Source organism: Euleptes europaea, chromosome 14 (assembly GCF_029931775.1).
Source record: "Euleptes europaea isolate rEulEur1 chromosome 14, rEulEur1.hap1, whole genome shotgun sequence".
Lineage (NCBI taxonomy): Eukaryota > Metazoa > Chordata > Lepidosauria > Squamata > Sphaerodactylidae > Euleptes > Euleptes europaea.
The window spans coordinates 35,066,425-35,087,669 of record NC_079325.1 but is presented as its reverse complement, the minus strand read 5'-3'; the positions used below and the strand labels follow the sequence as shown (position 1 = coordinate 35,087,669).

The 21,245-nt window shown below is 45.0% G+C and overlaps 1 protein-coding gene across 3 annotated transcripts in view; it reads right to left on the bottom strand.

Moving 5' to 3' along the window:
• The window catches only part of NR6A1 (nuclear receptor subfamily 6 group A member 1), a 97,276-nt gene that overhangs the window by 17,897 nt on the left and 58,134 nt on the right, over positions 1 to 21,245 (bottom strand). The window contains exons 1-2 of one of the 3 annotated variants that reach the window (XM_056860382.1): positions 13,778 to 13,865; positions 5,634 to 5,864 (exon numbers count right to left, since the gene is read on the bottom strand). In XM_056860382.1, coding sequence (XP_056716360.1) covers positions 5,634 to 5,864; positions 13,778 to 13,784 — 238 coding nt within the window. In that variant the 5' untranslated portion in view covers positions 13,785 to 13,865. Of the gene's footprint in view, positions 1 to 5,633; positions 5,865 to 13,193; positions 13,295 to 13,777; positions 13,866 to 21,245 lie in introns of those variants that run through there. The other 2 variants (XM_056860381.1, XM_056860380.1) reach the window with 2 other exon arrangements.

Sequence of the window (21,245 nt, the reverse complement as noted above, 5' to 3'; positions counted from 1 at the left end):
TGGGTTGGGATTACTCGTTTAAGATTTGTATCTTGAACTACAGCTCCTTAACAGTCTGTAGGGCAGCTAATGTAGGATAACAGTATCAACAACGAAATGATAGAAATCTGTGGATTTTATGGTCTACTGATGATCTCACTACCTTTCATGATTTTAATATTTGAGCTTATTTTATTGCTCTGTTAGTTTTAGAGTTTTGAATGTTGTGCTTATAAAAACAGATTTTTGTGTATGTTTACTTTGTTTTGTGAGCCACCCAGTGTGTTGTTTTAAGTCAGAAAAGCAGGATACCAGTATTCTAAATAAATATCATACCCGAAACCTTTTTTTTAATGCAACGTTTTTCTAACCTTTCTAATTCTAGTCCTATTGTATTGTTTACTGGATGTCTTATGCTATCTGATGACATTTTATATCATGTGATCCACTGTGCAGGGGCCACTACAGAAAAAGCCCTGCTCCCTGATGCCATCAATCTAGCCTTAGATAATAAGAATATGAGTAGGACAGGTTCTGATGTTCTCAGTGTGCAATAAGAGGCAACAAACAGGCCTAGAAATTGTTTCTTCCCTACAAGGGCACAAAACATACACACACCATAGCAACAAGAAGTGTGGGAATGACATCCATGCCACACCCTAATCCCTGTGTTACTCCCTGCTGCTGCATTCTTCCACCACATCTGTGTAAAAGCGTAGGTGCTACAGAGATAGCACTGGAACCCCACAATGGCCCTGAAATACACCTTTACCTACTAAGCAACACTGTAATGCTACAATCCACTTGACAGGGAAAGGGGGGAAAGCTGTTTAAAGGGCAGTGACCAACCCTGCACCGTTTTGGAAGTGGAGCTGAGATTCAAACACCCCCATAGTAGCAATTGTAGAATTCACTGCTAGTGGACACAGTGATGGCCGCAAACATGGATGATGTAGAAAGGGGATTAGGCAGATTCATGGAGGATAGGTTCATAAATGGCTGCTAGCCATGATGATTAAGGGAACCTACACTTTCAGAGGTAGTCAACATCTGAATACCAGCCAGATGAGGCAACATCAAAGGAAGACCTGGGCCTCTACCCACTGCTGCTGGCACTCCAGGCTAACCGATTGGCTACTGTATGAAACAGGTTGCTCAACTAGATGGGCCACTAGTTCAATCCAACAATGCTCTTAGGTTCTTATGAGTTTTAAGGCATAGGGAACCCAGTGCCACTATAGGACAAAATGGTTTCCTCATAGTGGGGGGAAAGGGAAGAGAGAATGAATGCAATCTAAAGTCTTATGAAATAAGCAATTTTTTGCATGGCACCACAAAGAAGGCCCTACCTCTTGTCACACCCCTCACCACTCAAGAGGGTGGGAGTACCCAGGGAAGAGCCTCTCCAGAACATCTTGGCAGATGGGTAGGTTCATAACAAAGAAACATGGTCCTTCAGACACATTATGTAGGGTTTCAAGGAATAAAGCCAGCTCTTTGGAAGCAGATCCAGAAACAAACTGCAGCTCTTTCAATAAAGGGAAGATGTGACCACTTCAGCATACTCTTGTTGATAGCCTGTCCATGCTGTTTTGGACCAGACAGAGTTTCCAAAAGGTCTTCAAAGTCAGCCGAACCAGAGTATGAACTACAAGAGCCATGTTCTATCTTTTCTGGAAAGGGCACTAAGAGGCATCCACAAATCAGATCTAGGAGCACCAAGAGCAGGTTATCAGCCTAAAGTGAGGAGCTACCATATCCAGAACTATCCTGGGCCACCATCCTAATCTGACCCTCCCACATACACACACACACACACACACACACAGAGAAGCACCTCCATCTTGTCTGGAGGAGGTAGTTTCAGTTTTTTTCCATTCTCCTCATCCAGCCTGTTATTGCCTCTAGGCACATGTTCATATCCATTGTTCCATCTGAGTTGGATGAAAAGGAAATAGTTGAATATCAGTATATTCATAGAGCCTCATTCCATATACCCTGACAAACTTATCCAGTGGTGTCATGCAGATATTAATGAATATGGAGGACAAGATGGAGTCCTGCAGAACTCTGTGATGCATTCGCCAGGGCTAAGAATTAAAGCCCCCAGCAGCATCTTCTGGAACCCAGTTATCGAATAGGTGCAGCCGCTTACCGGAGCATGCCCACCCCTACGCTGATGACACACAATCCAGAATGACACCATGGTTGATGGTATCAAAAGCAAATGACACATACAGGATAATCAACAGAGTCACATGCCCTGTTTTTATCCAAGCACAGGTTGGCCATAACAACCATACCCAATCTTCCTTTCTCCTGGGAGATGGCTCCTTGCCTTGGCTGATCTGGCCATGTGGATTCCATGCCACAGTGACCTTGAAACTAAACTACTGTAATGCACTCTACTTGGGTCTGCCCTTGAAGTCAACTTGGAAGCTCCATTTGGTACAGAATGCTGGTAGCTTGGTTATTAGCAGGAGTTAGGAAGCATATGCATATTATACTCACTCTGGAGTCACTCCTCTGGCTATCTATCAGTTACTGGGTTCAATTTAAGCCACTGGCTATTGCCTACAAAGCCCTTCATGGCTTTGGACTCTCATATCTGCAGAACCATCTCTCTTGTTATGCTCTTCCATGACAGATTTATTCATCTGAGCAAAGTCTTCTGAAGATGCCACCTTGCAAAAGGGTAAGAACAACTGCCATTACATGTGCTGTCTCTATTGTGGCTCCCACTTTGCATAACGATAGTCATATGGGGGTCTTCCTGATTTCCTCAGGCAGGCCATTCTACAAATTCTTTAAAATATAATATTTCAGGAGGGCATCTGTACAAAAGGAGTAAGACTACATAAAGGGAATAGGTTTGCAGTCTTTTCCACTGTTTATTGTATGTATTATCTAGCTCTTGTTTTTTACTTTTGTAGTTCCATTTTTGCATTATTTATGACATATAATGTCTGATACACTTTATGCATTCTTTCTAATTTTTGTGATCCTAGTCCTATTTGCATTGTTTGTTGGATATCTCATGCTATTTGACTGTATTTTCTTACACTGTGTAATCCATCTTGAGTCTCAATGAGAATAGTGAGCTATAAGTAAATAAAGTAACCAACAGCCCCAAGCCCAGGCTTAAAGCTTGAATGAGGCAGATCCAGAAACTCATTTTCATACAAAAGTGCCTGGAGTTGAACTGTTGTTACCTGTACAAGCACCTTGCTCCCAAAGGGGAGATTTGCAACTGATTATAAATTGGAATAATCTACAGGAATCAAGGATTGGTTTCACAATAACCTCTTTCAAACACAACAAGATCAGGTATGGTATTCATTACTCTTCAAAGTATGAATATTTAAATTGTCAAACCAATCAGCACACACTTCATGTCATGAAGAAAAAAAAACAGATGGAACTGCCATTCGTCAAATGGTTACCTGTGCATTCACAGTGATGGGCTTTGTTGGGCACAAAGCTTCAATTCAGAAACTTCTAGAGCCAGTTTTTAATGTGTGAAAATAGTCTACCTTCAGAGGTACAGATGTGACTAGATGTGACCACAAGGGAGAGGACTCATATCTTCTTGCTCTGTTCACTCCAAAAGGATATTCACAGCAAGCTAAAAATGTCGTGGGAAAGGCAAGTGGGTCATTTGAATGTACAGATGACAACTTGAAAACAGTTGCAGATAAACAAAATGTTTTTAGGGTTAAGTGGTCTGTGCATCATATTGATGGGTAAAGAGTAGCAAACTAGGCCACTTGGAATTGGGAGAAGAGCGCACTGAGCACTGTCCTGCTAAGGATGTGGCTTCTCTGGCTCTGACATCAAGGGCACAGCACCACACAAAGATAGAAGGCTGGTACCAGGGAAGGAGTTGCAGGGCATAACACCACCTTATCCCTGCAGGCAGAGTTCACTGGCCCTCCTTGATGAGCAGACTGAGATTTTTAAAAAGCCATTTTGTAGGTAAGCAGCCTAAGATCATATCAGAGACCTGCCATCAAGCTTGAATGGTTTACACACGAGTTGGGTGAGGACCAACAGAAGGTCCCACACAGTTGTTGGTGCTCTCATTGCAGAATTGAGCCTAGCGAGGCCCATGAACAGCTGCTTCACAAGAGGCTGGGCAAAGAGTGAGCATTCATGGATGAAGCAACATAAAGCTGAAAGAGCAACTAGAAAGGTCTTGAATAATAAGCAAGCCTAGAGAACATAAGACAAGGCAAGTCCAGGATAGAAGTTATTTGGACAAGTTTAAGATTCCATATTTAAGCATAGGTTTGAAAGCACTTTCACTTAAGTTTGTAGTACCATCCAGTGGATGGCTTATGGAATTCAGAACACAATGATCCAGTAGCATGCTTTGTGCTGCTATGTTCAGAAGCCTGGGTGTTGGGATGCAAGATCCTGCTTTGCTATTGAGCCAGGAACCTAAGGCACATGTAAAAATTTGCCCATGGACAGCTGATTATTGGTTACTAAGGTTTTAATGTTGCCTTGGCCAAAAAGGAGTGATCAAGGTGCAGTACATACATTTCCCATATTCCCAAAGACTTTGGGGATAACAGGGAGTGCCAGAATTTGCATCTCGACTACTGCAATTCAGACTGACAGATATAGCAGTGCCCTATTATACAGAACTTGGTGGTCATGTTGCCTGTTGTCACCTGTACTGCTTTTCCTTGCAGTACAGGAAGAAAGGCACAAAGTGATTTGCAGACATCCAACAGCTCTAGATGGCTGATATGGAGCTGCCTGTCTTGCAAGGACCATGGAAGGCTGATAAGAGTGCCTGCCACAGTGCGTGACCCATCCCCACAGTGAAGCATATGTTCTGAGGAGCACATGAGGTGACGGAGGAGTGAGGGGACTTCTGGGAGTAGGTGGCAAGGACGAGTTGACCACTGGAGCCTTAACTATTGTTGATGGAAGATGCAGACTTTTCTCCTGTGAGTACTGCACTGGTTGGCAGCTGTGATTGAACAGCACTGAAGATGACTCATTCTCACCCTGTTGAAGCACAATGCGGTAATGGAAGCTGCCGTAAAGCTTAACAGCTGCTGGATTTGACTGGGAGACTAATGGATGCTGTAGAAAAACCAGTGCTTGGCAGGTGATAGTGAGTCTTGTCTGAAGGGAGGAAAGCTCTCCCTGAGAAAAGTTGCCCTGATAAATTACAGAGCCCTTACTGGGTAAGGACAAGACTTCTCCCCACTGATGTGCAGGCCAAGGGTAGACAGGAGATAAAGAGTCATTTACACATGGTGGAGGAAAGAGAGGTGAAATGGAACCATGAGGAGCCAACCATCTATACAGACATTATCTCTTGATGATGTGTTACAACCACAGTGATGAACAGGCTGAACAGCAACATCCTCTACTGTCAGTGAACAAATCTCACAGCAAGCTGCATGACCAGAGATTTTAGAGTATTGTGTTATTTATTGCAACAGCCGGTGACTATCCATGCTTGTTCAGGAAAGGTATGGATTTGAAAGCTGGAAATGTGATTTCAATTGTTTATGTAAATCCTCTCAATCTGTAACCCAAGCAAAGGACTGCTTCAGCCTCAACCATCATTACCTCCTACGTACACATGGGAAGGAGGCCTCCACGCCTCTTCCCACTGTGCCTTACAAACATACCTTTCCGATTCATCCCCATCTGGAGGCACTTGAGCAGCCGGCAATACTGGCACCTGTTGCGCTGCTTGCGGGACATGACACAGTTCTTGTCTCTGCTGCATCTGTACACCCTCTTGTTACAAATGCTCCGCTTGAAGAAGCCTTTGCAGCCCTCACAGGAGATGATGCCGTAGTGCAGCCCTGTTGCGCGATCTCCACAGATAAGGCAGGTTCGCTGATCAACTCGGTCATCTGCAAGAGAAACAGAATTAGGAGGAAATGCACCACTTGCCATGCAGCCCAGGAGATACCCAAAAAAGTCCAAAGGAAGTCTTTTGGACAGTTCAATACATATCCTAACCAAGGGCTTATACTGGGAAAGGCCAGACTCAGATAAGGTCTTGGATGGCAGCAGCTTGGAGAAGATCATACCTCTGGCTCAGCAAAATAATAGGGCGGATACAACTGAAGGTCCTTCTTCTCTGCGTGTAAGGGTCTATGGGTCAGGGACTGCGGTGCCTGTGTGTCCACTACCATCAATCTGAGCTCACAGAAGGTGCCCAAAAAGTACCACGAACATTTGGAGAGAGGCATAAGCAAGGATCACATTAAGAGCCTCTAACTGGGGCTGAGAGAAAAGGACCGTTGCTAAAAGTAAATAAATTCGAATACATGAAGCTGTCTGGTCCACCTGAGACTCTGGACAGCCACTGGTCCATCTGGCTCTCCAGAGTCTCAGGCAGAAAGTTTTCCCCAACAGATCCATCCAACTGGAGATGCCAGGGACCTTCTGCAGGCAAAGCACGTGTTCTACCACTGAGCCATGGCCCAGAGAAACACACACTTCTCACTACTCAGATACACTAGCATAAATTAGCTTGTGTTTCATTCATACAAGTGACAGTTTGCTCCTGCTGGTTATCTTTGCATTTTACCTTTGAAAAGCATTGATAGAAACTGATTAGGGAGAAGGAGAATTTCAATGAGAATTGCTTAAAAACAACAGCTATGTTAAGGTAACAGTGACTGATATTCAAGCCCTTTTCCCAACCTTAATTAAGACAACAGCTTCTGATTAAAAATAAATGCAAAGTAACACCCCCCTCGAAAGCATAGCAGCTGTCATCTTTCACTTGGCTGGCATCTTAAAATGTCCCCATCCCTGCCAAGACAGAATCAAGCTGAGACGACACTGCCATTTTCTTGAAACAAAAAAGTATTTAAAACATATGATAGCCTTGACAAACTGGGGTCTCATAATCTGAAGCCTGCAACTACTCCCAAACCTCCAGTCATATAAGATTTAATTGACTGACTCACTGATACGCCAGTGACATCCAAATCCTCCAGTCTAGAATCTTTAGCCCTTCCCTGCTGAAGAGAAACCATGGCTGGCCAATGCTACCAACACCCCTATCTACTGTAAATCGGTGTTCAAAACCTGCCTATCCAGATGCCAAACCACCTCACTATTTAGTATCCTCACTTCTCTTTTCTAGATGGCCTGTGAGGTGTTCACATAAAGGATCCCAACAAGAGCAGTCCCCCAAATTATTTCATACTATTAAGGCCCTTTAACTGCAGGGTTAGAAAGCAGGTGCAAGCAAAATCTAATTTCCAAAGAGTGCTTTCAATGCAATTAAACAAAGAGCATTACATAGGACAAGGTGACAAGTCACAAGATCCCCCCCCCATGACTAGTTGAATAAAAACAGCTTCTACTCAAAAAACAAAGAGCAAAATGCACATGAAATTAGAATTTCTATTGTGGAAAAATGCTTGGTATGAAAAACGGGTTGCTAACTATATGCCAGGTTTCAAACTGAAATAGGAAGCAGGAGAAGTTGGGGGGGGGGCTCTCCTAAAACTAGAGATGTACTGTGGTCAGAAAGAGAAGGAAGGGGGAAAGCTGCTTGTTTTAATTGCATGGTTGGATCTGCAGAAAAGAATCTATAAAACCAACTTCCATGCGAAGGAAGTTTGCACCCTTTAGCCAGCCTCTGAAGAAACACTGGAGAACCTTCCCTATCCCAAGTATTGTGGTTAAGAGCAGCTACTAAACAGACTTTGGAGTCACGAGTTGCATAATCTTGGTCTTTAGTTATCAGATGACCACAGTAAAGGGGGTGGTGGTGGTGGAAAGATTAAGAGTCCTCTCTGGTGGGATTTAACTCATCTGTGCTCTCCCAGCCTCTCCCTTCCCCCTCCCAACCAAAACCATAAATACTGAACTGGTCTGCAGCAGGCAAATGCCACTGGCCTGAGCAGGGGTGATCAAAGGGGTGCCAATACCAGGCATCTGCTCCAAAGCAAAAATTCACAGTTTGAACATGAGTAGCATGTGATACTAAAAAGATATTGATGCAAAAAAAAGAGCAGCAATGCAAAGCAGCAAAGTGAAACGCAACTATAAAAATTGTTTGAAAGAGGAACTTGTTTCCAGTTTCTTCCAAGTTACAGCTGATTAAATAATCACAAGAATTCCTTATGTGACAACAGACCAGTGAGAGCATGAGGGAATGATCCCCCTTGCCCATTCTATTCTCTAGATCCTCACCATTTGAGGGTTCATGATTTCTCTTTTTGCACTCTACAGTACGATCATGTGCTATGGGAGGTTTTGCCCTGGATTTGCCACTCTATAGATGCACATTTTCCCCATCTGAATTTTCAAAACTCTGCATGGGGGCTTATTGTTGAGTTCTGAGAATATGGATGGGGTGAAAGTGCATCTATAGAGTGGAAAACCCAAGGCAAAACCTCCCAGGCATAAATAGCAATGGTCTCTAGACTGTTCTTATTTCCGCTGAGCCATCATCATAATCATTAAATGGTGAATTTTGCAGGAAATGTGGCTGTTTTGCTACTCTGAGGCAGCATTACCCTGACCTCCCAGTATTTGTGGATTTTGCCATTCGTGGTGATCCCCAGAATGGATCTCCCACAAACGGTGAGGGTCTACTGTATTTTCAAATTGCATGCAACATAATTTGCAGGAATCCAGGAACAAGTCACCCAGACTTTTGCCCCATCTTAACAGATCCACCACAAACAAACTCTGTGGAACCTTGAAAGGTCTATCAAAGGCCTAGCGAACCACAGCAGAAACCTTCTAGCTATGGCAAGACCGTACTCCAAATGGCCCTTGGGCAATCCACAGAGGCAGAGGGGTTTGTAACTTCTGACCTTTGTGATTTTCACCCTCATTAATGGGCACTCCTTTCATCAGGGAGAGCAAAAAAAGGCCATGGCAGAAATAGCCATGACCTTTCCATTTCCTCTGGTTTTCATTTACTGCAAAACCAGAATGCCTCAAAGTGTTACTTAACCTTGAAATTTGTGTACACTCCAGATCATGGCAAAAAAAAAAAAAAAAAAAAGCTACAGCTTCTGCATTAAACACACAAGCTCTGCCTGCTTTACCTGGCAATGCAAACTGTAAAAGCAACATCACCAAGATCAGTTAAGTGGAATGTGATATTTTTCATAGAGATCAGTGGTATAAAGGGGAACTGGGAAGTAACTTTGCTTCTTGCTTAAAGCAGGACACTGAAGTCTTAGGAAGGGACACCAGGCTTTGTTCTCCCCAAGCTATTGTAAACCGTGGGGGAGGGGGATTAATCAACAGTTGCTGCTAGGACAAAAATTTCAGCCTCATCTTGAACCTAGAAGGTTTTTTTACAGCTGTTCCTTTACTACATCCTCAGCCCCCCACACACACAACCCTTGAAGTGAATTAGAGTTCTTTGTTTTCAAGTCAGCCTCTATCTTTGACCAATATTCTTATATGGTTCTGCATGCGTAGTCCTGAATTGCAGAGAAGCAAATAAAGGGGGGGAGTATCCAGCTTTTAAGCAGGCACATGGAGGCTCTTGCTTCTCATACCTCTTCACAACATTATTTACTTTAATAAGACAAACCTGGAAGGTGGTGTGTTTGCAAAGTGATCAGAACGAAACAGCAGCAAATCTCCCTCAGCTACCCACCTCCATTCAAGCTCACAGATTCAAGCTTCTGCAGATACTGAGATCATAAAATACTCAAATGGCCTCACCAAGATGCGAATTAACCAAGTTTTAAATTATATTGTGTTTATATGAACTAAAAGCATCACAGGCCAGACCGCAAAAGGTTCTGCCTGAGTACCCGTTGAATAAGACTCATGTCATGGACAGTGCAAGACGGCCAACAGGCTCCCCACAAACCGGCACAGGGGAGCTTTCAAATCCCTGCCGGATGCGTGCCTCTTTCCCTCTTCATCCAATGACAGCCGGAGGAATGAAAAGCCCTGCCTACTGCACACTGCCTTTTCAGAAGGTTTGCTCCCAGCGTCAAACAGTTCGATGGGGGAGGGGAGTAGTTTCAGCAAACTACAGCCTACCATCATCTGTTATGCTACAGACACCCAACACCTCTGAGAGAGTGTGGCTCTCCCGAGCAAGGAAAACAAACGCTTCATACTCCCTTCCCTACCATGAGCATCAATTTTGCTTCCTGTTTTCAACTCAGGATCCTAACATAGAAGATTTCATTTGGTTATGTCTGGCTTCCCTAGGTTCAAGAGAACCCATCTTCACAGTTGGATTTCACACAAACCATGTAAAAATTTTCACATCAGGAAAATACAGCTGGACTTTTAACTTAAAAAAAATCTCCAATTTTTCAGTGCACATTTTTATATTCACATCTTGCAATCAGCTGCCAGAAATGAGTAGAGACAGCTTAGTTAACTCCAATGGTTTGAGACCAATTTCTTGGTGGTTAGGGCTTGAGGCTGCTTTGGTTCCCTAATGTTGCAATCCTGAGAACACTTTCCTGGGAGTAAGTCTCACTGAACAGACCTGAGTGAGATTCTGATTAGACCTGCTTAGGATTCCTCTGTAATCATGAGACACTGCCCCATGTTTGTTTTGGGGCACCTCAAATTACTGTGGCACCTTAGATCAAGGACAATTCTCCTGGGCAGATTTTGTTAGGTGAGCAAAAACAAATGCAAGGCGTGGCCTGAGAAGGGGAGTACACACTCACCTAAGAAGTAACCAAGTCAGAAAGCAGAACAAAAAGCCAGGCAATCTGCATGGCTCTGTGTTGTCAAAGCAGCACTTAACTGGGTTTTCTGGCAATCCCCAATATATATCCTACCCCAGATGAGCCATTTCTGGAAATCCTGAAGCCAAATTGGGGTGGGGGGGACCCAAACACCAGGTTTTTGAAAACTACTTGTAGGGACACAATAGTTTAAGAAACATTATGATGCATCCATGGGGGGGATCCCAAGACAAGGAGTGTGGTACCCTTTCATTAGCACCAACCAAAATATCACCAAACAGTGAGCATGAACTTTCAAGCTCCCCAGAGCTCTTAATCAGGCGGCATATTCTGCACAAAAAAATAGCAGGAGATAAAAGAACCATTCAGGGCATGTTGACAGAAGCCAAAAGTTTGGCTAACTGCAAGCTTCCTTAAAATGGAGACCAGGACGGGATGCAGAGTTAAAAAGATTACACAGCCCTAGGTGCAAATCAGATTTCACCATACCCCAGAGGCTCCTGGGATGAAGAAGCAAAAATGGAGTCTCTCCCTTTGATTTTAAGTGTATGCAGTGCTATCTTGTGAAATCTAAACTTTAGTTTTAAAAAGTGAAAGGTGCTAACTAGTATGCATAACTTGGCTACCACATCAAATAGCATTTCTGGTATATTAATTGAAATAATAAAATAGGACAGGAGCAAACAGATTTACCAAGCCTCTTTAGGCACCCCATGTATAGGTAAAGCATTACCAGCTGCTCCAGAAACTTCCCTCAGCTTCAGATACAAAGAGCTCAGCACTTCCAATTCATGCATAGACATGCTGCACACACGATCATTCCTCCCCTAGATTCATTTATATACTGGAACACACTAGTGGTTTCTGGCACATTTGTGAGAAATGTCTGAAAGATCTGATTTTGACCAATCTTAAGAAACTTCAGAAGTCTTTTAGAAATAACATATGTGCTTTCTTCAGCCCGTGTCCCCTGCCCAATGTTTCTTGTTTTCCCCCTCCCCAGGCATCCCACATAAGGCAGCCACTGCCTCAGAAAGCTCCTACCACCATTGAAGGTGTCACAAAGTCTCATGTGGGAAGCAACTCTACTGGAATTTACTTAGGAGAGAATCTCAGCTCCAAATGAATCCTCACAGGGTTTTCCTCCCTGCTCTTGGAGAACTATTCACAATAGCTGCAGCTCCTGCTTCTCATTGATCTGGGCCCCAACCCCCATCTTGGAAGAGGAGGGGAGCTTAAGACAGAAGGCTTCCTCCTGGTGAGTGACAAGGCTGAAAAGCCAGACTGCCCTGCTCCAAGACCAGCCCACGCCAGAGGAAGCCTGTAAAGAATTAACCCTGTGTGGACTAAAACAAAAACCCAGCTAGGAGACAGCTTTTGCACACGTGCAGAATGGTACAGAAAATTACTCCCACGGCCTTCAATGTGTCACAATTTGAGTTGTTCAGAGCTTACTGATACGGAGCAGTTTTTATACCATCCGGCCTTGATAGCAAGAGGTTCTCAAGAACTTTTGAGAGGCACCATTCCGTGGCCACGGCCCATTCACCTCCCTCTGCTAACAAGGATTTTCTACTGCCACCTTAAGCAGCCCTGTACAATCATAATTTTGGTAGCAAAAGCATCAACTGTTCTTAGTGAATTATCTGGCTCTCAGACCATTCACTACCCTACAAGGCATGCTTCTGTAGTATCTGTGCACACACAAAAAATGTAGCTTGAACAGTCCTTGGAATCCAGAAAACTTGAATAATTTCTTAGAATTACTAAAAACTAGGGAAGCATTATCTGAAACTATGGGCACTCATCAGAAGCTTTGATACTGAACAGATGAAACAAGACTCATCCCCATGTGCCTTTTTCCTTTATGGGTGTTAAGCACATCCATCAATTAACTAGTTCCCCAGAACTAAGAAGGCTCTAGCTGGCATTTCAACTCCTTACTTTGACACACTTAAAATTATTATTTTTTAATCAAGTTGAATGCAAAGCAAAAACTGGACTCACTTCCCAGTGAAGGATGTGAAGTTCCGGCTGGCAGTTTTGAAAGTCTACATGTGCAATTTGCAAGAGAGAAAAGGCAGGAAAAAAGAGGGACCACTTAAAAAAGAACAACTGCTAAGCAGCCGGAAGCCCCCACTAGGGCCAGGCACAAACAAAAGCAATTAATGCCTCCTCCTCTGATTCAGGGTCCTTAACCGAGGAGGGAAGGCAGGACAATTGGTGTGGGGGGTTGCAAGCCCAAGCTGTAAAGCACTTACAGAGGAGAGGCATATATTCTTAAGGAGTCCACATAGTCCTGTAACCATCTAGAATGTGAAATACAGCTTCTCTTCGTGGTAAGGCTGATTGTAGGAGATCGGAACAGCAATGTTTACACCAAGAAAACCAACACACCCATTCTGCGCTACACAGGCTTGCAAAATATACCAAGAAGGGGGGCTGGGCTCATTAAGTCCTTTTCCAATCCAACCCTCTGAAACAAGATCGACTGCCTTGCACCCCTTCTTCCTCTCCCCGCGATGCCTTTACCTTCCCATGTCTCCATTTCATGCTTCACCGCCTACGCCGAGGGGCTCAAGAGCAGCCATGAAGAAAGCGGGGACCCAGAGCTCAAGAGGAGGCCGCCGCCGGCCGGGAGCCCTCCCAGCCCTCCGCTCCCTCTCAGAGCCGCGGACCCAGCGATCATCCTCCCTCGCAGGTCAGTTTACAAGCTGGTCATGTGACACAAAAGTTCAAGCCCTAAGGTCACAACTTGCGGGGCTGGGGAGCAGGGGGGAGAGAAGAGAGAGAAACCACGCAGCGACGCCCGGCCCCTCAGGCGCAGGGAGGCGTCCGCTTGCCCCGGGACTCCGCGTCCGCCCGTCCGCCCGCGCAGAAAGGCGACGCCGCTGCAGACGTCCCGCCAGGATGGGATTGAAAAGCCCCAGACCCCTCTCGACCTGACCCCAACCCTGCCACCACCCCCAGGAAAAAGACACACGGGCGAGGGCTGGGGTCTTGCGCCGCTGCTGCGCGGCCAAATGCAAGCGGACGCCTCCGCGCTCATCCTCTTGCACTAGCGCCGCCTCCAGCGCCCGTGGCCTGCCTCCCACCGCCCTCAGCAGCCAGGTTACCTTCCATAAAGGTGGCCTCTGGCTTTGTCCCTGCCACGCAGCCTTCAAGGGAGCAGCTCAGCCCCGAGCCCCATGTCAACAAAGCAGCAGCAGCTGCTGCTGCTGCTTCTTGGGGGCGGCGTGCAGAAAGTCAGCCAGCCGCGGCCCAAGGGGCAGGGCGATCCAGGGGCCCAGCGCAGCTCCCGGAGCCTGGTTCAGATCGTGAGCGGGCCGAGACGGCCGCCTCTCCCCTTTCCTGCGGCGAAGCCAAAACATTCCACACCCCGGCCCGATCGCTCGTGAAAGGCTGGTCTGGTGATTGATCAGGGGGGCGGCCTTGCGATTGGATGGCAAATATTTGCTGAGCCGACCAATGGGGCCTCCTCCGCTCAGTTTACGGGACTGGCCCCAGCAGCGGGTGGGGAGGGGGGACCTTCCACAGAAGGCAGAGCTGAGAGAAGGAATAAGCTTCAGACTTTTTCCGCAGGCAAGGAGAAGAACCAGGGCAGCCAGCTTTCAGGAAAATGCAACCATGCTCTCAGCAGCAAGCAATTGTTACAAATACAAAAACGAGAGAGAGAAGCAAGTAGCATTAAACTACTGGCTTGCTTTGGGAATTATTCTTTCGACGACTAATTCTGATTTAGCCTTGCAGAAGCATCTTCCTTAGTACTGGGCCAAGTCATCATTTCAGCTTCTCAAGGCAAAGATGCAGACCATTCTGGCTGAAGGACTGGGTGCTAGTTAACTCCAGCTCTAGACTAGAATCACAGCAGTCCAGCTCACACTCTGAAACCCCCAGGAAGAAGGCAAGTGCTCTGTGAAGGAGCCTTTTCCTAGGCAGGATGGTACCTCTTCTGTCCCTAAGTGGTAGCTGAACTTCTGAGCAGAGGTTCTCACAATCCAGTTCATTTCTATCATACACTTTCTCCAAGGAGGAGGATGGGATACATGGTTCTCTGACTTACTCACAACAATATTGTGAAGTAGGCTAGTTTTAGAGAAAGCTATTTGGCCCAAGCTTCATGGTACAGCAAGGATGTAAACTAGGGTCTCCTGGATCCCAACAACTAATCAAAATGAATACTAGTCATGATGCATACCTATTCTCCCCAGTATCAGAGGAACATGCCTATTATATTAAAAAAGGTAAACCGCCCCTGTGCAAGCACCGGGTCATTCCTGACCCATGGGGTGACGTCACATTCCGACGTTTTCTAGGCAGACTTTGTTTGCGGGGTGGTTTGCCAGTGCCTTCCCCAGTCATCTTCCCTTTACCCCCAGCAAGCTGGGTACTCATTTTAACGACCTCGGAAGGATGGAAGGCTGAGTCAACCTTGAGCCAGCTACCTGAAACCAACTTCCATTGGGATCAAACTCAGGTCGTGAGCAGAGCTTGGACTGCAGTACTGCAGCTTACCACTCTGCGCCACAGGACCTATTATATTAGGTGGTGTGAAACACAGGCAGGATGCTGCTGCAGTCATCTTGTTTGTGGACTTTCTAGAGGCACCTGGTTGGGCCTCTGTGTGAACAGACTGCTGGACTTGATGGGCCTTGGTCTGATCCAGCATAGCCTTTCTTATGTTCTAACATACTTCTGGCCCATCTTTGGGGAAAAAGGCTACTTATAAATTCTTAAAACAGAGGAGGGCTACAACATGTAAACATTACAAACATTTTCTTAAGCACTTGTCAGCTAGAACTAGGACTGTATTTTGACTCCTCCAGAAAGTTTAAACTGCTGGCCCCTGCCTGACAGTAATTTGTGGGGGAAGGAATCCCACCAGACCAGAACCTATTTCAAGCTCCTTAACCTTGCAAATATAGCTTTCTGATATAATGAAAGGGATATTTTGTCTGATTCGTATTTTTTACTGTATAAGAATACCTTTGATCCCCGGGAAAGATTTAATGTGAAGGCTGTACTAGATAAAACAGATAAAAACAGATTTGAGTATGACCTTGCTACCCCACCCCAGGAAAAGGCAAGAGGGCAGCATTGTGCAGTTGCTGTCACTATCAATGCTTCTCAAGGAAGGGCTTAGGCCCTGGGGCTAACAGCCTACAGGATAGGTGCTTTATGGCAGACCTCTTTTTCAGCCTGAGGGACTGAGCACCATTCCCATGACTCTCAGTACAGATTTGAAAGCTACCAGTGGATCAAGGGTTGCTCCCGTTTTTCATTGGGGGAGGGGGAGAAAGAGGCATGACCTAACACACGATATAAAGTTGGCCCAATGGGCAAGAGAAGGTTTCTCACTTCTGCTTTCCTGACCTATGCCCCCAGGCCATTCTTAGCACACGGTCTCCCACCCACCCACCCAAAAAAGCAAAAGAAGGAATTTCCAAGTGATACCGTATCAGAAAAGTTGCAGAAACTAGCAAAGCAGGTTACAAACTAGCTCAGTTACAATCCTTTCTGGTGCCTTTTACTATACTATGGGCTGCCAGGAAGGATGGCAGCAGGACAAAGTACTCAGAGCAGCACATGTTCTGTCTCACAGATGGCAAAGAGCTTTGGGCCCTATCCTTCAGCCCCCTCTCTGCTTTAAGTCCACACAACTGCATTTGCTCAGAACCTTCCCCCCACCCTGGTGGAATTCAGATTGTGAGATGGTTGGGGCAGAAAATTTTGCTTAAATGTACACTGAGGGGGCTGTATAAATCAAATAAATCCTAACTTTCAAGAATACTCTCCCTCTGAAGCTGAGTCCAGTTAATTATAGGGGGATTCAGGGAAGGGTTCTTAGTACAGGCCTGAGTCTATCCCACCATTCTTAAGTAAGATAGTAAAGAAGGCAGTGGCTTATCAATTCCAGGTATTTCTGGATAAAGCTGATTATGTAGATCCTTTTCAATCTGGCTTTTGTCCTGGGTATGGCAGAGAAACTGCCTTGGTTGCCTTAATGGATAATCTACACCACTCTACTGACAGCATAAGTACATCCCTGTTCGATCTTCTGGACTTCTCAGCTACTTGTAATATAATCAACCATGGTATCAGTTGGGAATGCCTGGAAGAAATGGGCCATTGGGGTGGTGGTGGTGCTGTGCTGGAGTGGTTTCAGTCCTTTTTGGAGGGTAGATTCCAGATAATTGTGCTGGGGACCTTTGTTCTGACCCTTAAGTATATGGGGTTCTGCAAAGGTTCCATCATGTGCCTCGTGTTATTTAACATCTACCTGATATTGCTGCAAGAGATCATCCAAAGATGATCTTGGAGTGAGCTGTCATCAGTATGGAGATGACACTCAACCCTGTATTTCCTTTCTATTTATTTCCAGGGAGGTAGTAGACTCGCTTAGGCAGTGAAGAACTCAATGAGGCTATATAAATTTAATTCAGGAGAAAAACAATATCACAGCAGTGCTATTGATTAGGGATAAAACCAATTTGGCAATAAGTGGACTGGAATGTATTCCCCTTGAAAGAGCAAACTTGCAATTTGGGAGAGCTCCAGAATTCCTGACTGACCCTTGATTCACACGTCATCTCTATCATGTAAGTGTGGTTAGGGGATTCACCAGCTGTGGACATTCCTGGAGAAGATGGGCCTGGCCACGATCACACAGAAACTGGAAACTTCCCAGACAGACAAGTGTAACATGCTTTATGGCTTTGAATAAAGCCCAGAAACTTCAGGTTATTTAGTGTGGCTGTCAGAATGTTAATAGAGGCTTGATGCAATGGGCATAATACATCTATTTTGCTCCTGCTACAACAGTTCCCAGTTTGCTTCTGGGCTCAAGTTGGATCTAAAACTGCCTCCACCCATACATATTTACTTGTATTCCAAGATTATCTAGACAGGCAGTGCTGCATGGAACCTGCAATTAGGGAGGTATGTTTGGCAGCAGCTACCCAACTGAGGGCTTGTGCAGCAGCTACCCAATCTCTGAAACACACCTCCCCCCCAAACTATACCTGGCCCTCTTATTGTGTGTGTGTGTGTGTGTTAAGTGCTGTCAAGTCGCTTCCGACTCATGGCGACCCTATGAATGAAAGTCCTCTAAAATGTCCTATCTTTGACAGCCTTGCTCAGATCTTGCAAATTGAAGGCTGTGGCTTCCTTTATTGAGTCAATCCATCTCTTGTTGGGTCTTCCTCTTTTCCTGCTGCCCTCAACTTTTCCTAGCATGACTGTCTTTTCCAGTGACTCTTGTCCTCTTATTACAGGTCTTCTAATGCCAGTGGAAAACATTTCAAAAGGCTTTTGAAAATTAGATCCTTACTGGTGTTTAAATGTTTTACTGTCGTAAACATTTTAATTTTTGATTGTAATTATGACTATACCTGTGTTTTATTGTTATTGTGAGCCACCTTGAGCATTTTTAATGGAAAAGCAACATATCCAAGCTGCCTTTAGTTTGAAGAGATAAGTTAGGCTAGACATGTCAAACAAACAAAGCAAATTCAACATTCTACATAAATAATAAATTATGGCAGACTCATCTCAGGCTGCAACACATCCTCATTCCTTGTCCGCTTCCGCTGGTACCTGAGGATAGGGCCATCATGCCTCATTCTACTTTAGCCAAAGCTCCCGCCATGAGCCTACCTGGAACTTTTTGCAGCAAACTGTCATTTGTATTTAATTTTGATTCCTATCAGCCACATTTGGAGCCAGTTTGAGAGACTGCTTCTCTGTGTCTTAGAAACCATTTCAAGGGCTGGGGAGAATTGACGTGGACATGATTGTTTTTATGCATGGCCCTGAAATTTTAACTTTGGACCCTTCTCTACTATCTTTCAACAAGTGGTACATTCTACCCAGTTTCAAATTTTTGCATTCACATGACAGAAAGCAACTGCCAGAAGTGCTTTAGGGGTTCATACTGAAAAAGATCTCATATCAGTTAAACAGAACTCTTCAGCAAACGGGGGGGGGGGGAGCTTTAGGTTTTCTCAACCACATGGGGAGCTAGGTTGCTTACTAGTTCCATTTTCTTTAGCCACAGAGAGGCCAGCCTGAACATACAAAGTAAAGATCCCAAAATCTCTACTCCTTGTATGCAAAAGTATGCAAAGGTGCCCTCACCTTTGTATGCAATTAGCTTAGAAATTCCCAGGCATGACTTTATAGGATGCCGCAACACTCTACAAGCAATGTGGGGATTTGTTTTGCTAGTGCAGAAATGAGGAAAGAAACTGGGAAGAAATGTTCACCTGACAAACTGTTCATGCTCACCACAGTTTTTCCATTTGCCTTCTTAATTGCTATTTCTCCTCCTCAAAGGTGTCCTTGGAGAAGGCATGCTCAGCCGGTTTGACTGAAGTGGAGTTAAATTTCAAGAGCACAACCATCCAGCCAGTAGGGGGCAGCAGAGAGAGCAAATCAAGCCCCTTCCCCTAGAAATCACCAGCCCATCCTACATCAAAATAAAACATAAACACGTCTTCTGAAGCTGTATAATGGAACAAATCAAACCTCTGTCATTCCAGAGGGCACCATAATCAGACAAAATGGGACCCATGCCATCTGCTCAATCAAAAGCCCAAATCCTTGACTTGCAGTCTCTGTTTGCAATGAAACCAGACAAAGCGCTTCCTACTTTAGCAAGTATTTTTTGCTGTTTTAAAAGTACTTCAGGTGGCCCAAGCCTTGTCCCATCAGAACAAGGACCAGAGCACCTTCCCTACAAGGAAACACTAAGTACTGTGGGGCCATTGGGTTTATGGAAAAGACAATGGGTGGGGGGAGTTTATATGAATACACAATGGGGTGAAGAAATTAGAAAAAGAACCTTTTCCTCCTTTTCCCATACTGGAATGGATTCAGAACAGACAAAATAAAGTATTTCTCCACCCAAAGCCTAATAAACGTAGAGTTCACTGCCACAGGATGTAGTGATGAACACTAGTTTAGTTGACTTTTAAAAGGGATTCGACAAATTCATGGAGGCAAGGCCTGTCGATGGCTATTAGCCACAGTGATAAAATGGCACCTCCATACAGTAACTGAATACTAAAGCCAGGGCTGAGGGTGGTAACTGAAGGTGGCTTTGGCCTCTTTGCCCTGCCTGCTGGCTTTCCAGAGCATCTGTTTAGCCAATATGTCAAACAGGATGCTGGATGAGATGGACCACTGGTCTGATCCAGCATGGCTGCTCTTATGTTCTTAAGGTATTCTAAGCCAACTTGCTACCTGTCCATCCTGAGCCAGGCAGGCATTCTGGCTTTTCAGATTACCTCTTTCCAGGGTGCCCTGGCATTCCTCCCCCCCACTTTGTATCAAATGAAGCCGCTTACCTTTGCCTGAAGCCTAAAGCAGCAACAGTGACCCATTAGCACCAACAGCATCACTGCTAAGGAGTCACTGTTTATGTGGGCAGGGTAGTATCTGCTTGGTGCCTCCTTTGGCGCAATGTTACTGGGAGTCCTACACAGAAATTCCTTAAGTCAATTAGTTTTTTCAAAGGAAATAACCCAAATATTTCTTTCCTGGTTAATCAAATTATGTTATAACAAGCCACATTTCATCTGATGACTCTATTGGTCAGCTCCTGCTTGGCTCCTCAGCACCCTCATTTTTGCTCTAGATCTGTCACTTTGCATTAACACCTTTTCTACTGGCTGCCTACAGAAATAACAGACTCTGATGTGTCGGCAAAATCCATTTCTCCTGCTCTAATTACTTTCTGTCAGAACTTCTCTTGCTGCTATCTTGCCTTTCCTGACCTCTTGCTGCTATTCCTTTGCATTTCCTGCTGACTTTTACATATTGAAACATACAAACACATAACACACAGACTACTCATTTAGCACTGGATGTGTAAGGCTCCCCCCCATCCTGTTCCTAGAAGGAATGCATTTATTAATTCCATTTCATGTAATGGGCCCCTTTACATGAGTGTTTGGAGGAATTATTCCCTTTGCTAGGCTAGCCTGATAACTCGTTTTCCCGTCCTTTCCTTTCTTAGACAAAAGTGTAACCAATGTACAATTTTAAATTTCCTGCTCTGCAACATTTCCAGCAAAACAGGGAGGAAACCCCAGGATGCGGCCAGGCATCCTTGGAATAACCAGGGTAAGGAATCTGAGGCTGTGATTCCATTATGGGATCTGAGAACAAGACATGTCAAAGCCAAACAAATACCAAACTGCAGTGAGGTCCTGCACTGTAGAAGGTCCCTCTAGAAAAAAAAAATGCTTCCTCCATATGGACAATATTAACCCTAAGAACAGGTAGTCAACTATTTGTGGCCAGGAGGGGGCACCCCCCATTTTTGCACTAGAAAGCAAACCCCTGCATTGCTTATAGAAAACTGGTGACTTCTGGGCAGGGACACAAGCAAGAGAGTCCCAGCTATGGGGTACTTGACTCTTTAAAAATTAGATAATGAGCTGCAATGGACAGGAGTCCAAATGCCTGAATGGGCCCACATCAGTGAGTGCTGCAAAGTTGAATGGGGCTGCTGGCACACTTGGATTTTTCCTTCTGTGGACAGCAGGAAGACCCTGCTTTATTTGGAAGCAGCCACGTGGT